General features: G+C 38.9%; 1 protein-coding gene across 3 annotated transcripts in view; it reads right to left on the reverse strand.

The window, feature by feature from the left end:
* Window positions 1-54: 54 nt before the first annotated feature.
* LDLRAD3 (low density lipoprotein receptor class A domain containing 3) overlaps window positions 55-14,742 on the reverse strand; it is a 115,167-nt gene continuing 100,479 nt past the window's right edge. For 2 of the 3 annotated variants that reach the window (XM_069858118.1, XM_069858117.1), the window contains exons 5-6: window positions 6,336-6,681; window positions 55-4,656 (exon numbers count right to left, since the gene is read on the reverse strand). In XM_069858118.1, the coding sequence (XP_069714219.1) occupies window positions 4,398-4,656; window positions 6,336-6,681 (605 nt within the window). In that variant the 3' untranslated portion in view covers window positions 55-4,397. Of the gene's footprint in view, window positions 4,660-6,335; window positions 6,682-14,742 lie in introns of all 3 variants that reach the window. The other variant, XM_069858115.1, reaches the window with a different exon arrangement.

Raw genomic sequence — 14,742 nt, forward strand, 5'->3', positions numbered from 1 at the left:
TGTAAGAGGCTATAAAACTGAAATGACTAAGACTTCATGAGACAGGGGACATCCTCGTTTGTCAACAGTATTAAAACATTGACTTTATTCAGGAATATAGAATACATTTTTGAAAATTTCCAGTTTACAAAAATTTAAGACATGGTTGGGTTTCAACATACAACTTCCCTTAAAGCTCTTAGGAAACATCTCAATTTCAAGTTGACAAAACCCCTTAAATCAGAAAAAATGGAAAAATGAAGGCCACAGTCCTGTACTAGAATGCATTCAAGTAGAATCCAGCACAGTATTGAAATTCTTTCTGCAGTCACATATGTCAGTCCACAGGTGGAACACAGTCTTGTGTTAAAAAAATTATTTCATATCTAGTATGAACTGCAAGAAGAGCACTTGTCTTACCATTTCAGTTCCAGGCATTATATGCAAAGTAGCTTCCAGTGAGCATCAGCTAAGAACAGTACTTGCCATCTGATCATCACATTCAAAATACAGCGTTAAAGTCTTCCTTCACTCATACAATATTAAATATTTGTTAAAAATTAAATTCTGAATCAGTGTCCCTCTATCCTTTTCATTGCTAATGTTTCTTTTTATTTGCTATAACTATTTTTTCTTTCTTAAGATGTCTAAAAAGTAAATCACACAAGATTAACAAGCTGCAGCACTAATTAAAATGAGTCATCACCTCTTTCCTCCAACAATCTTCTAAAGGACCCTATTAGCTGTATCAAAGTGAAGCAGTGTAAATAGAACTGATCTGAAGAGGAATGAATAGTTATTTAAAGCTCACAATGCAGTCAGTGTTGTCTTGTATGTCGCTGTAAACAAGAGCCAAGAAAATTATTCACAGGCTCTTTTTTAAAAACATTACTGCCAATTTTCCATTAGCACAATACCAGAGAGGTAAAGTGCAATTTGCCTTACGAGGAACTTCATATTATTATCAAATGGACTCACTAATGGCCTAATTTTAAATACACAGCACTGACTTCAGGTGAGCTTTCAGACTGTAAAAATCACCTGAAATTTATTTGTTTATTTTTAACTAACTGAAATCTTATTTTCCAACCGGCTAATCCACATGCCTTCACTTACCTCAGGTAGTCATTTCTTCAAATTGTTTTGCTGGAATCAAATATATTAATACCTGCATTGAGGAGAACTACTCATTACAGTGGTCACCATTTCAATACAGATATGGAAACAGAATTTGGCTCTGGAAGGAAACTAACTGGTGTTACTTTTGTAAGAATAGGTCTTTGAAATAACATACAATTGTTTAAACATTAAGGATAAAGAAAAGCTTCCAGAGGAATAACCTTAAACTAAAAAGTTAAAAGTAATTGCAAACAACAGAACGATTAATTCCAACTACTGGCTACTGAAAAGAAATCCTACCAAATGGTATTTCACGAGCATTTAATTTCAGCCTTACAAGCTGCAGGATTTTCAATGAAATACTCAATTTCATCAGCGTGGTTGCTGCTACCATGCTTTTCCAAAGATTCCACTGAATTATGCAGTATAATGCTACATTAACACTACTAGAAGCGATATGTTATAAGCAATTTTGTGTGACACTACAGCAATTTCCAAAGAAATCAGCTAGCAAATCTGTTCTACAAACCAGAAAAGTGGAGTAAGATGAAACCGCCCCTTAAAATTTTACCCTGTCTTTTTGGAACAAGATACTGAACTTTGGTACTCCTCAAAGTTCAGTGGTGCCCATAAGAAACAAGAAAGAGGAAGACAGGACATCTTTCTTTTTTTTGGATCTCTAGAGAATGATATGTAACAACACCCTGAAATATAGTTAACAGCCTCCCAAATCAATATTCAATCAAAAAGGCACAATCTCCTTTTGTAATCTGTGATAGAATGTTTTGGTTTTTCCTTCTTTTTTTTTAAAAAAAAAGTCCAATGGATTATCTCAATGCAAAAGTTCCAAGAATATATACAACCTGAAAAGTATCTCTTTTAATATATGTATATGTACACATATGACTGTGACTGACAAAAGGCAGAAGAAGTGGGCTATGCCCACTTTTTTCCTACTTCTTAGCAATGCAAGACAATGCTTTTCAGATGGCATAGGCAAATAGTATTTGGGTTGTACAAACCCTAGTTACATGAGACACGATGATTTATTTTCACTAATACAGCCTTAGGCAACTTTGAAATTAAAAAGATGTCTAATTCTAACGAAACTACTGCAAACTCTTCAATAGTATATTATAAAGTCCAATATAATGTTTTAAAAACTGTAACAGAAAAACATTAAGGCTAATTCTGATATAGCATTACATAGCTCTCTTACAGAGGCTGAGCAGAACCTTAACAAAAGGCAAGAGAGACAGCACGTCCCAGTACTCACAGGAGACACCCCCACACCCACTTTTACTATTACCTCGGCTATGTATCAGAGTTTAAACTACCTGCAAAATAAAGAATAACTGTCTGATATGTGACAACAGACTATCAGATGGAGTCATTAATTAGGCAAGCCCTGCTTTGTGAAGGACAGCATAATTACATTGCTTGAGCTCCCAGCAAGGACAAAATTTTAACCAATCACATACACTGTTTTACAAGGACCTAGGAGCAACTTCACTAATGCACTTCTAGATAGGCTGCCGAAGCCTTTAATGAATTCATCTGCTTAAAAGGCAGTCAAGCCCATAAGCATTATATTTCTCCAGTGCTCTCCACTGTGTCCTCTCAGTCCTGGAATGACCTCTGCTTGTAAATCCATCTGGCCTCTGCCTTTTACATACCATAACAGTAGACTCCAGAGCTGGAAATGACAAAAAAAATATCAACATATAACTTTTGAGCAAAAGAAGTTACCTTAGAAGGATGAGAAGGAAGAAAGCAGAACATGTGGGCAGGCAGCTTCCTTCATTTCCATTAAACAACAAAGTCTGTTTATTGACAGTGTTCATTACACAGAAGAAGGTGCGTGCGATGGGTCCAATAAGACAAAAGCAAATAATTGTTGAAGTTCAATTTCCTTCTGGACAAAAGGAAGACACTGCATTGCCTTCTGTATACTGAGCACAAGCACAGCACTGCAGTGGCATTTAAATTCACAGTTTATCTTCCTTCTTGCCACTCTGAATACTTTTACCTCTGAGATGCTTTCACACAGGTGATTCAATGCTGTGCACTGAAACACACTTCACAGGAGACCACTTCAAGATTTAAGACAAAACAGACACAAATAATTCTGTTTTTCTGTAGAAGCTAGAATGTCAACCAGATGAACACAAATAATGGCAAACTCTGTAAAAACCAATGAGAATTTCATTAGTGAAACTTTGACATTTTAGAATTCTACTGCTGCAGTAGAACTAAACCTATGCAATACACTACTTATATACATACACATAGTATTAAATGTGAATCCATGCATGTACATATACACATAGTGAGGGCCAACAAGCCCAACAACGTTCACTTCATGAACTGCTTTCAGTTGTTTTACAAATGTATCAAACTAGTCATTCAGGCTAAAGCTTTCCATAATGTATTTGCCTCCAGCTGGTTTTGGTGTTCAAAATGTAACTGAAAACAGTTTGGTGGGGGGGGTTGAGGTTGTTTTCTGTTTGGCTTTGTTGTTTGGGTTTTTTTTAGAATAAACACATCAAGTAATGTTGTTTTTCCACACTTGAAAAGAAGTCTTGTGCTGGTTTGTTGAGAAGCTTCAGTGCCTCTGTACTCAGCCTTGAAGTCTGACAGATAAGTCAACCTTTTCAATGTTCCTAAGAAAACTCACGCAAATTTGGCCTAGATATTAGCACCTGGGAACCATACCCTCACTTGCTCAGTTAGAGAGTTGTTGCATCCTCAACAAGCTCGAACTTTGAAGGGTCAAGTAGGACATTTTCTGCAATTTGAGCACTGCCAGTGGGCTAGCACTGGGCAGTAAGACTGCCTCTTATGTGCTTCAGTGACCAGCAGTTGGCATGAGGCAGTAAGAAGAAACAGCTCAACATGTCATCAGGATGGGAGGCAGTCTGAAAAGACAAGAGTCCTTCTGGCACAGTTTCTGTATCTAACGTCTCTATTGTATACACACATAAATACACTCATATACAGTAAATAGTCCAAGAAACACATCATATCAGATCTTTGACATAGCACTGATGTTCCTTTAACTAGTCTGAAGCAGAAGTTGCCCACAGAAATGTTGTGAAGAGCTGATGTGACTCCAGGTTTAGCTCTCACAGCTGTCTTTTATTAGCCCAAAATGCTAAATTCAAATATTAACTTAGTGCAGATTCAAATCCAGTCATCATTCAGGCATATTGCTCCTGAAACCTATTAGCCAGAGCAGATTAACCCATACAGACTTGAAAAAGCAAATGCCTTCCTACCCATCCCAAATACTGGAGCAGCTACACGTCTCTTTCAGCAATACAGTTGACTGGAGAACAGCTTTGATCTGATGTCCTCTCAAAAAGATTTCTGTGGCCCTCCACGCTGTCATGGATGTCTCTTGGCCAACTGCTGGCTGTGCCCAGATGGTTTCCTGCCACGAGGGCATCTGTGCTCACCAAGCTTCCCATTCGAGATCGGTATGGAGGAAGATCAGGCTGATTAGAGGATTCAGATTCAGAACGATAAGGTGGTGGAGGAAGGTCAAACCAAGGTGGTCTGCTGTAAGGTACACAAGATAGCAAAAGTTATTAAAAATGGTGGTGTGGAAGAAAGCACATAGTTTTCCAATTATGAAAAAAACAAACACCACTATTTCTTTGCTTTTCCATGATGACACCTATCAGGAGTTCTCAAACAGATCTGCCTACATTATTCAGATCATTCCAAAATGTCCACACCACCACTGGGTAACAAGGCTCCTGACCATGATGCAACACAGCTAACTATATCCTGCTTTAACACTCTACACACTGATTTTTGTGGGTATGCACTTTCAACAGATCTCTAATTACTCTTGAAGACAGCTGCAAGAGGTAAGAATTTTTCCTATGCAACATTTACACAACCTAAGAAAGCAGTTTATAAGAAATAAGGTAAGTAGTGGATTTACACCTATAGATAATGATGTGAACACAAGAAAGCTCTGAGGAAACCTCCATTAAGTGACAGAGATTAATGGCTTACAGTCTACAAATAAATTATGAACTGAATTCTCCACAAGACAAATTAATTCTGCTGTCATGATATCACATGCAGAGCAAGTGCTAAGTAGGCACAGACAAAATAAATACTGGACTCAGGAAAACTTTTTCTTTGGTTCTGATAGTAAACAAGTAAAGGGACTGAAGGGTTTAGCAGATCGATAACAGGTCCTGGCAGCAATTAGCTCTGAAATTTCTGGGATTTTTTTATTGGCCCAGGTGAAAAGTGATTACAATCTGGACAGCTGCTCATTTAGTTGTACTTACTATTGAAAAGATATCATTATTATGAATGTCAACATTACGACAAGGGAACTGCTGCCAAATACAGCAGAGAATAGGAATGTAAGTGATTATACTTTCATTCTTAGATCCTAGAGTGCATACTAAAAATTATCAACAGGATGACAGTGAACAATCTGGATCATTAAAGTTCATACCATGCCCTTTTTATGTACAGAGGATGCCAGTCTAGGAGTTTTATTTGGAAAAACTTCGCAGACAGAGGTTAAAACAAAGGTTAATTAACCACAAATAAAACCAATATCGTAACTACAAAAACATCATAACCCAAATCACACTCAACCCAAAAACTTCAAAGCACTTTCACTTATTTAAAATGAGAACAGCACTTCCCATTTCAGAGTCCTGTTCTTTAATTCTATTGGTAAAAGGAAAATAGTGCAGAGCAGAGGGACCATACCATTTCTTTACACAAGAAATGAAGACACATTACCTTTATATACTGATCACACATAAGCAGGGTAATTTTTTTTAAGTAGCATGACCTACAACCTAGCGGGTTTTTTTGGCAAAACTCCACATTCAGTTTTCATGTTTTGATTCCACAGTCACAGGGCACCACTACTAGATAAGTGACACATTTCCTTGCATTTTCCTGCCATTCTCAAAATCTTTACTACCAACAACAAATGCTGAGAAAGCATAACTTAAGTTTGTCTTTAATCCTTTTAATATCAGTAACAGTAAAGGGACTCAAGTACCGTGAATTTATCATATGCAGGAGGAGCTCAAATACGCCCAAATTTGGCCCTATATATATGGCAGAAATGCAATGCTGTACTTCTATCAAAAGCAGTACTAAGGATAAATGGGGAGCAGGAGCAGAGATTAACAGAACTGCAACCAGTAGAGTGAAGATTTGGTGAGCACAGAATTAGCTCCTGTACATACCGTTGGTCAAGCACAGCCTCTGAATAGGATGGCGGAGAGTCCAGGTCCACTGGCCTCTGGTAGGCCTGGTTGGACATGTACTGGATCCCATTGTTGATGTTGTAGGTGATGCTGCAGTGGTGCGGGTGATCAAGGACCACCAGCCGGGACAGCAGGACTGGGTGCTGCAGTCGATGCACTGGCAGGGTCATGAGATTGTTGCGTTTCCGCTGGTGATGCAGAACTAAGGCAAGAAAGGCCACCACAAGTACAAAAATGACAGAGCTGCCAATGATAGCATAGGTAATACTAGGGTAGTAAAGCAGCTGATTTTCCGAGGTCACATAATCTTGGCCGCTGCCTGCATCTGCAAGATAAATGGAAAAGGAAGCTTAAGATTTGTTTCAATACAAAACCACTCTTAACGTATGCTGTGTTTTCCACTAATGCACTGTGTGTTAAAAGAAAATTTTCTGTTTTCCTTTGGACTGTGGAAAATTAGCTTATTAAAGACATATTCATATAAATCAGATTGGCTAACTTATTACTCAGTCCATCTTTATGTGCAACAAATGCCAGCAGGTAAACTGCTAGGGAGAGACAAACCGAAAAAGAGGAAAATACACACCATAGCAGGAAGCATGTGCACTATCATTAATGGACATCTCTACCTATCAGTCATTACTTCTTGTTTCCAGAGATGAGACACCCAGTTCTGAGGTGTAAGCACAGTACTTCAACTGTACTCGGCAAAGCACACTAGAATCAGAGATGTAAAAGTCCCAATCTTCACTTTTAATGATAACTTGCAGTGCAGTCAAAGTTTACACATTTATAAAGAAAGGCAGGAATTACAACCTGTGCTCCACAAATCTAACAGTTCAAATAATACGTAGAAATTAATAATAATACGTAGGAGAAAATATAGATAGCTGCTCAGTGAAGGGTGGTTATTTGGATGTTTGTGATCAGACCTACTGCAGAAAAAAATTTTGAAGAATAAAATGGTGATGGAACAGCAAAGACAGCAATGTAAGTCTGGCAGATGTGATACCAGTAAGAGATGTGAAAGTCTAACAGCAAATTGCGCAGTGAAAAGAAGTGAATGGTAAAACCAAACCAAACCAAAATCCACAAGCCAAACAAATAAACAGGTTAGGATAGACAAGATGAGGAAAACAAAAACATGAGCTGGGGTAAGGCCATGCAAGGTCACACAAGTGAGCTTCAAATTGAGATGGAAATGGTGAATAGAATGGTTGGAAATGGCAATTCAGTGCCAGGGAGCAGAAGCAGAAGCATGACCCTAAACAGCAGTCTTATAGGGGTGATGAGAAGAGATGAGAAGACTAGATCAGAAGTAGCACTTCAGAGAGCATATACTATATGTTTTATTTGCAGGAGACACTGAGGAACTGACAAAATTACCAAGACTCATAAGAGGAGTTACAGTCGGATTTTTTCAGAGTCATGATAAAGGAGAAGTAATTCCTATCTAGTTTCTGTTTCCAGAGAAACAAAAGGTAATGCGATAATGACTTTAGACAACATCTAAATGGAACTTGAACTGCATGCAAATCTTATGAGGAAACACACCAAAAGGTAACAAAATGCAAAGGAGAAAAGAGGTTCAGAGAAGCAAAATAGAATAAACACACTGGTGCAACTCCGCCACACTGGAGGCCAGTGCCACCATCACAGAACTGCTCTCCCCTGACTCCATTTCAGCCCTCTGTTCACAAGGTCATACAACCTCTGAGTACTGTTTTCTTTTTGGGGGAGAATTTTATTTCTGTGCAGGCTGTAATTCCTCACAGTATCAAAAAGAAAAATACTATTTTGATGAGAGGCTGAGAAAAAAAACAAAGAAAGCATTAGATCTCCAAAATCCACACAGTTATATCCATCCAAATTCTTAATTTCCTACTGCAGAAGGCAGGAACAGTAAATCTTAAAGATTTTCCTTTCTTTTGCCTATCAACTAAAACTGTTTTTTGATCACTCGAGTTGCCACTTACAAATTTCTCTAGGAACGAAATAATGAAATATTTACTATGTCCAGCATAATAGAAGAGCCTTCCTCATGCACCAACTGCTCTGCATCAATATGCTTTGAGTATTTTTCTAAATATTTGATTTTGGTAGTTCAGCTCCACGTTTAAGCATCAAACCACAGTTTGTGCACACTGTAATAGGGAAAAGATGAGATAAGAACACCTGAAAAATCTCAGCCGGACATGCACGACTTCTTTAGAAAGAAAAACCCACCACTTCTAAGCTCTGCTCTAGTGATCTTCAGCAAATGTTTACAGATCATAGAAGTCACTGAACTGAATTTCCTGGTAATTCAGCCATCTTCTCCCAAAAGAAGCAGATATTACCCAGGCAGGTTTCAAAAGTTCTATCCGCTCTGCTACTAAACACAAATTCACAAAAAAAAGCGAGTGGGTCAGCTAATTTAAATTCAGTTCATGGTGTAGTTATTCTTTCGTGCTTCCCCCCCCTAAAGATCAATGTTTTCTAATCATGCCACATATAAACACTTTATCAATGGCACTTATGCCTATTAAGACTTATTATTAGGGAAATGCAGGGAAATTTGTAGATTAGAGTTTTTTGGAGAGTAAAAAGCTTTGTGAATAATTCAGGAAAAGACTGGTAAAGGAAACATAATGGATTGTGCTCAGAGGACTATCTTAAAGACTGTGGACAAATTTGCTGTCTCAAAGTTTTAAAAATATCTGAGAGAAAATGTATTAAGTCTGCCGGACACAGGGATGAGAGGCTATTATTTTATCTTTTGTGATACTCTGCTTAAGCCTGGCTTTTCACAGTTTATCAGAGAAAAAGCTTCTGAAATACCTAATCTGAGCCTTAATGAGCACAAGTCACGGTCCACCTCCAACAAAGACATTACCGTAACAATACATCTAAATACCAACTGTTTATAAAGAACAGAGCTGCATCTTGTAAGGTTAAAGACAATTAAAAAAATCAAATACAGACAGGCAGAACTTTTGCATATTATGTACTTTTTTGCTAGGAGTTCCTAGGGCATCCTGCTACGTCTCCAAAAGCTCTTAAACTTCTCATCCTTGAGAATTTTATGTCCCATTAGTCTTATGTAGATTTTGTACACTGGACTTTGAGAATATTCTTTATTCTAGCAATTTCCTTTCTAACTCAAGTCTTTCTTCCCTACTGCCCTTCTCCAAGCTACAAATAAGATACGGCCCAGACAGCACAGCCCCTTGCCTTTGTGGAGTTTCATGCCCTGTTAGCATTTGTTCCCCTCCTTAAGTAGCTTAATATTTCCCTTAGATTCCCAAGACAAAGATTTGTTTTCAATTGCATTCAAAGCTTTGGCTTACTCCATTTCAGGTACAAAAGAGAGATTTGTTAATAGAGGTGTTACACATACTAAACAGACCTCATCTATGGGAATTGGCCAAATACAGTATGATTACATCTTTGCTTACCAGGTACCTGGATAAGATTTCTGGGAAAGAGCAAAATGAACCCCCAAGCTCCTTCCAGATATGTCTACAAGAGTGATGGCTTCACATCCAGACAACACTGGTGCACACAGATGACCTGGCTTGAAACAGCACCAGGTTATTCTATGTTTCACCCTGTGCTAATCACAACTGTCCCTAATACCCACAGACCTGAACCACAGCAACCAGCACAGCCCTAGAGCTAATAAGTTGGAGGAGAGAGTGGCTCTATTCCCATCTCTTGAAGTGGCCCATCAAATAATTTTCTCCATCTCTCTTTGGTTCCCTGCCCTGCTATTTCCCACCTGAAAACTTGATAATGATGTTCCTGAGACCTAAGGACATTCTACCAAGCTCCTATGTACTGGCAACCCTCTGCTGGGTAGAAAACTTAAATCCAGTTGGAGGCCAGTCACAAGTTGTGTCCCTCAGGGCTCAGTACTGGGTCCAGTTCTGTTCAATATCTTTATCAATGACCTGGATGAGGGGACTGAAACTTCCCTTAGTAAGTTTGCAGATGACACTAAGCTGGGAGGAATTGTTGATCTCCCTGAGGGTAGGAGGGCTTTGAACAGGCTGGATCAATGGGCTGAGACCAACAGGATGAGATTTAACAAGGCCAAGTGCCAAGTCCTGCACTTGGGACATAACACCCATGCAGCACTACAGCCTTGGGGATGGGTGGCTGGAAAGCTGCCTGGCAGAGAAGAACTTGGAGGTATTGGTTTACAGCTGGCCGAATATGAGTCAGCAGTGGCCCAGATGGCCAAGAAGTCCAATAGTATCTTGGCTTGTATCAGAAACAGCATGGCCAGAAGGATCAGGGAAGTGACTCTGGCCCTGTCCTCAGCATTGGTGAGGCCACATCTTCAATACTTTGTTCCGTTTTGGGCTCCTCATTACAAGAAAGACATTGAGGTCCCAGAGCATGTCCGAGAAAGGCAACAAAGCTGGTGAAGAGGCTAGAGAACAAGTCTTACGAGGAGCAGCTGAGGGAACTGGGGTTGTTTAGCTTGGAGAGGAGGAGGCTGAGAGGAAACCTTATCACTGTCTACAACTACCTGAAAGAAGGTTGTAACAAGGTGGGTATTAGTCTCTTCTCCCAAATGAGAGTTTAGTAGTGGACAGGTACAGTTATCTCAAAAGTCTTTTCCAACCAAGTGATTCTATGTCTCTACGACAAGAACTACCTTTTTCTCAAAAGCGTATATGTTTCAAATGTTAATCAGAAGTCTAAATACCATTGGGTGCTCTGTCTGTTCTTTCAGATGACTGAAAAGACATTCATGACCTTGCCTGCATACACAAAGCAGGACATCTTGATAGGGAAAACTTTTTATTCATACATGCATTTAATTTTTTTTAATCACTATTGGTATTAGTGCAGCATCTTGGAGCCCCAGCTACAAAATACGATTTTGCTGTATAATACGCTGTAAAAGCTCTGAGCAAGACAATATCTAATGTTCCAAAGAGATTAAAGCTAAGCGTAAGACTGGGGACTATATATAGTTTTAAGTCTATACAACTAGCCCACAAGTCACAGATAAACCTCAAGACAGTATTAGTCGGCAGAATTTGCAGCAGTCAGCACATCTCATTTAGGGCATCAGAATGCATCCATTACCCATGCCTTCCTCCTCAAGACTTAAATCCCTCATTGTGTCCACACATTAAAGAGCAGTGCTTTCAAGTCTTGGCAGCTGCTGAAAGAGCATCTGAGTCATCAGACTGAAGATCAAGAGCCTCACCTCTTGCATGCCCTCCTTTTTATCTTTTACAGCACAGAATAATTATTCCACGCACTTCACACATGGCAGTTTAAATGTGGACCAAGCTTCTAAAATAAAGCAAGAACATGCTTCAAAGAAAGAAAAACTCTACTGTCTTCATAGCATAAATGTGCTTTTGCAAAGACCTACAACAACTAGCAACATCCTAGGCTCTATCCTAAGTGCAAGTACTGTGCCTAAGTTGGAGCTAACAGCTGCTAATATTATACCATGTCCTGCTCCTTCCCCCTAATCTCCTAAGAGGTATTCCAGTCTCACCTTGTTAAAGTCACATACAGCTCTGTTATTCCAATTAACCTTTGCAGAAGACAGGATGGTGCACTTGTGTGTACATTTGCCAGCGTTCCCAAGAGTATTTGGTAGAAAGTAGGCTTTTTATGGCACCTCAACTGCAGGAAAAGTCCAGATTTTGGGTCTCTGATGTATGATCCATTGTGTACAATTAATGAGTAGCATTGTATCGTCTTGAAAGTGAAAACAAAAGCATGTTTTAATGGAAAAGTTAACAGAACAGTGAAATTCAACCGGCAAGACAAAAGAGGACTCTCAGTCTCCAGCACCAGCTTTATTTTCACTTCTTTAACTAGTGCCATAAAAAGCCTACTTTCTCCTAAATACTCTTGGGAACGCTGGCAAATTTACACACAAGTGCACCATCCTGTCTTCTGCAAAGGTTAATTGGAATAACAGAGCTCTGAGTTCAGCAATAACATGCATGCTGTATCAGCTCCCTGTTCTCTGCCAGCACAGAAGCATGCTCTACCTTAATCAACTTTGAAAGGTCTTAAGCAGTTTCAAGTCAAAAGTATGAAGGAAAACAGATTTGTCAAAGGCCATGGATGGCTTTGCCTTCCCTATTCCAGCCTGACCCCAAGAGTTTAGAATTCAAGTCTGCATGACATGCTCCATGAACATTTCTTGGAATCATCTGAATATCTAGCAGGAAAGAAACTAACTCAAAACAAAAAGTAAACTAATTAAAATGAAATTCAGTGTATGAAATGCTCGTGTTTTTATCATCTATCAATCCTGAAACTAAATTACACCACATTGCAAAACTGTTGCCAAGTTATTCTGGGTGATATACATGCCTCCAAAAAAGCATGTTATATCAATAGAATGTCTGAGAAAAGCTGAACATGGGATGCTGTACAGGAGAAAAAGATGAATTGCATTTTTACAGCACTTATTCTGGAGAGGTATATACCATTCAGCTAGAATGTGCACATTAACTTTTTCCTAGATGCTGCATTAGTGGTACAGACAGCTGGTGCATAAGAAGTATAATAAGGCTAAAAGAGATGTGGTGCAGGGTTTACGGAACCTGCAAAGTCAGCAATACTTCACAAAAAATGCTTCTTAAATGTTATTTAGATACACTGTAGAGTAAGTTTTTAATCAGCTTTAAATTTTAGTCTTATCATTCAACGACTGTATTTCAATGGCTCTGCTTTTTGAAAAGGTTTTAGCACAAATTCCATGTCCTGTCTTACATATTATTATCAATCCTATTTTTTTTCTAGAATTGTGAGGAAGAGATGCTGTCAGACACACAAGCCACATTGCTCTACTTGAACAAGATAGCATCCTAATGATTTAGAAACCATTAGCAGGTTACGATCTTGAGTAAAGAAATAATCAAACCAGAAAGCAGAGGCAAGATCTGCTAGGTCACTAATTCCTTTCTCAGGGTCACATTTCACATCATTCATCCATACCTACTCAATGCCCCTTCACCAACTGCTTCTGGGATGCATTACAAGAAACAGGTGAGCCCTGCAGGCTGCCCTGGCTGCCTCTAGGAAGCAGAAGGAGACTGGAGGAAAGCAAGATGATGATGACAGACTGGGTTTGGGTAGATGCACAGTTCAAACCTAGTTACTTTGCTTCTTAATGTTGTCCTGATTTTGCATTACAATTATCTGACATACAAACTAATGTTTCATTCCAGCTACAAGCTCTGTAAACTCCGTGTAAACAGCAAGAAAGTCTTGACAAACAGTGGCCTCAGTAACTTTACTGTGTTCAGATCATACCTTCAGGATGGTCTTAACAAACATCATAAGTGGTTGCAAAACAAACTCTAAATATTTTCTTTAATATTAAAAAAAAAAAGAAATGAAGCATAAAACAATAGCAAGATGACAACAAAAACTTGTGAAAGAAGCTATTGCAGAGCCTTGTTTGGTCCTCCTGATCACAAGACAGACTATCAAATGCCAAAATGAGAGAGGAAGGGAGGGGGGAAAAAAAGCAAAGCAAGCAAAGGATGAAAAGAAAAGAGATGCAAGTGAAATAAAGAGGGAGGAAAAAAGGAAAATAGCTGCATTTGAAAGCTAGAACACAAATGGGACGTCAAGCATCTGGAAGGCACTAACACCAGGAAGAAGATAAACTTGTGGTTTTTATCCTCTGCTAACAATTTCACTTGACCAGAAAATACAACATTGAAAGCAGGGAGTGGGAGGAAACCACTCAAAGTCTGTGGCAGCCAGGGCTCTGCTCTGAATCTGATACTATTCAATAACTACCTAAATGGCAAAGCAGAGAGAATATGCTTGTTCAGCTTGCTGTTAGGCAATCCAAGCACCCTGCTAGACAAGAATAAAATTGTAATGATCAGAAAACAGCAGAAATGGTTAGGATCACATGTAGTTAGGTGCCAGCAGAGAACAGGGCATCAACTGGCAGTGAAAAAAGCAACCCCAACCGTAACCAGTCCTGGCAAGGTGTCTACTTATCCAGTTGAGGACATCATACTTACAACCAAAGACAAATCAGAGCTTGGTGACAAACAACATGAATTATCCAATGTCCATAAGACACTACCAAGAAAGGTTGTAAGACTTAGGTTTGTTTAGGCTGAAGAAAATATTGCAAGGAAACTTTTAATATTTTTAAATAGGTAAGTTTGAAATGAAAGAGAACCAAAACAATGCCTGCTCCAACTAAAAAAATTAACTGAGAGCTTTCAAAAGCTGCAGAAAACTGTCCAAATGACTAAAATGAGAGACCACAGCTTTATTTCATACGTCTAATTGATTAGAGTGGCTGCCTTTGTGAGTGAATGGTAGTAGCACCTCATGCCTCCATGCCTTTAGATTTCCAGTTACCCTGATTGCTGTGGTGGTTTTATTG

This window comes from Phaenicophaeus curvirostris, chromosome 5 (genome assembly GCF_032191515.1).
Source record: "Phaenicophaeus curvirostris isolate KB17595 chromosome 5, BPBGC_Pcur_1.0, whole genome shotgun sequence".
Lineage (NCBI taxonomy): Eukaryota > Metazoa > Chordata > Aves > Cuculiformes > Cuculidae > Phaenicophaeus > Phaenicophaeus curvirostris.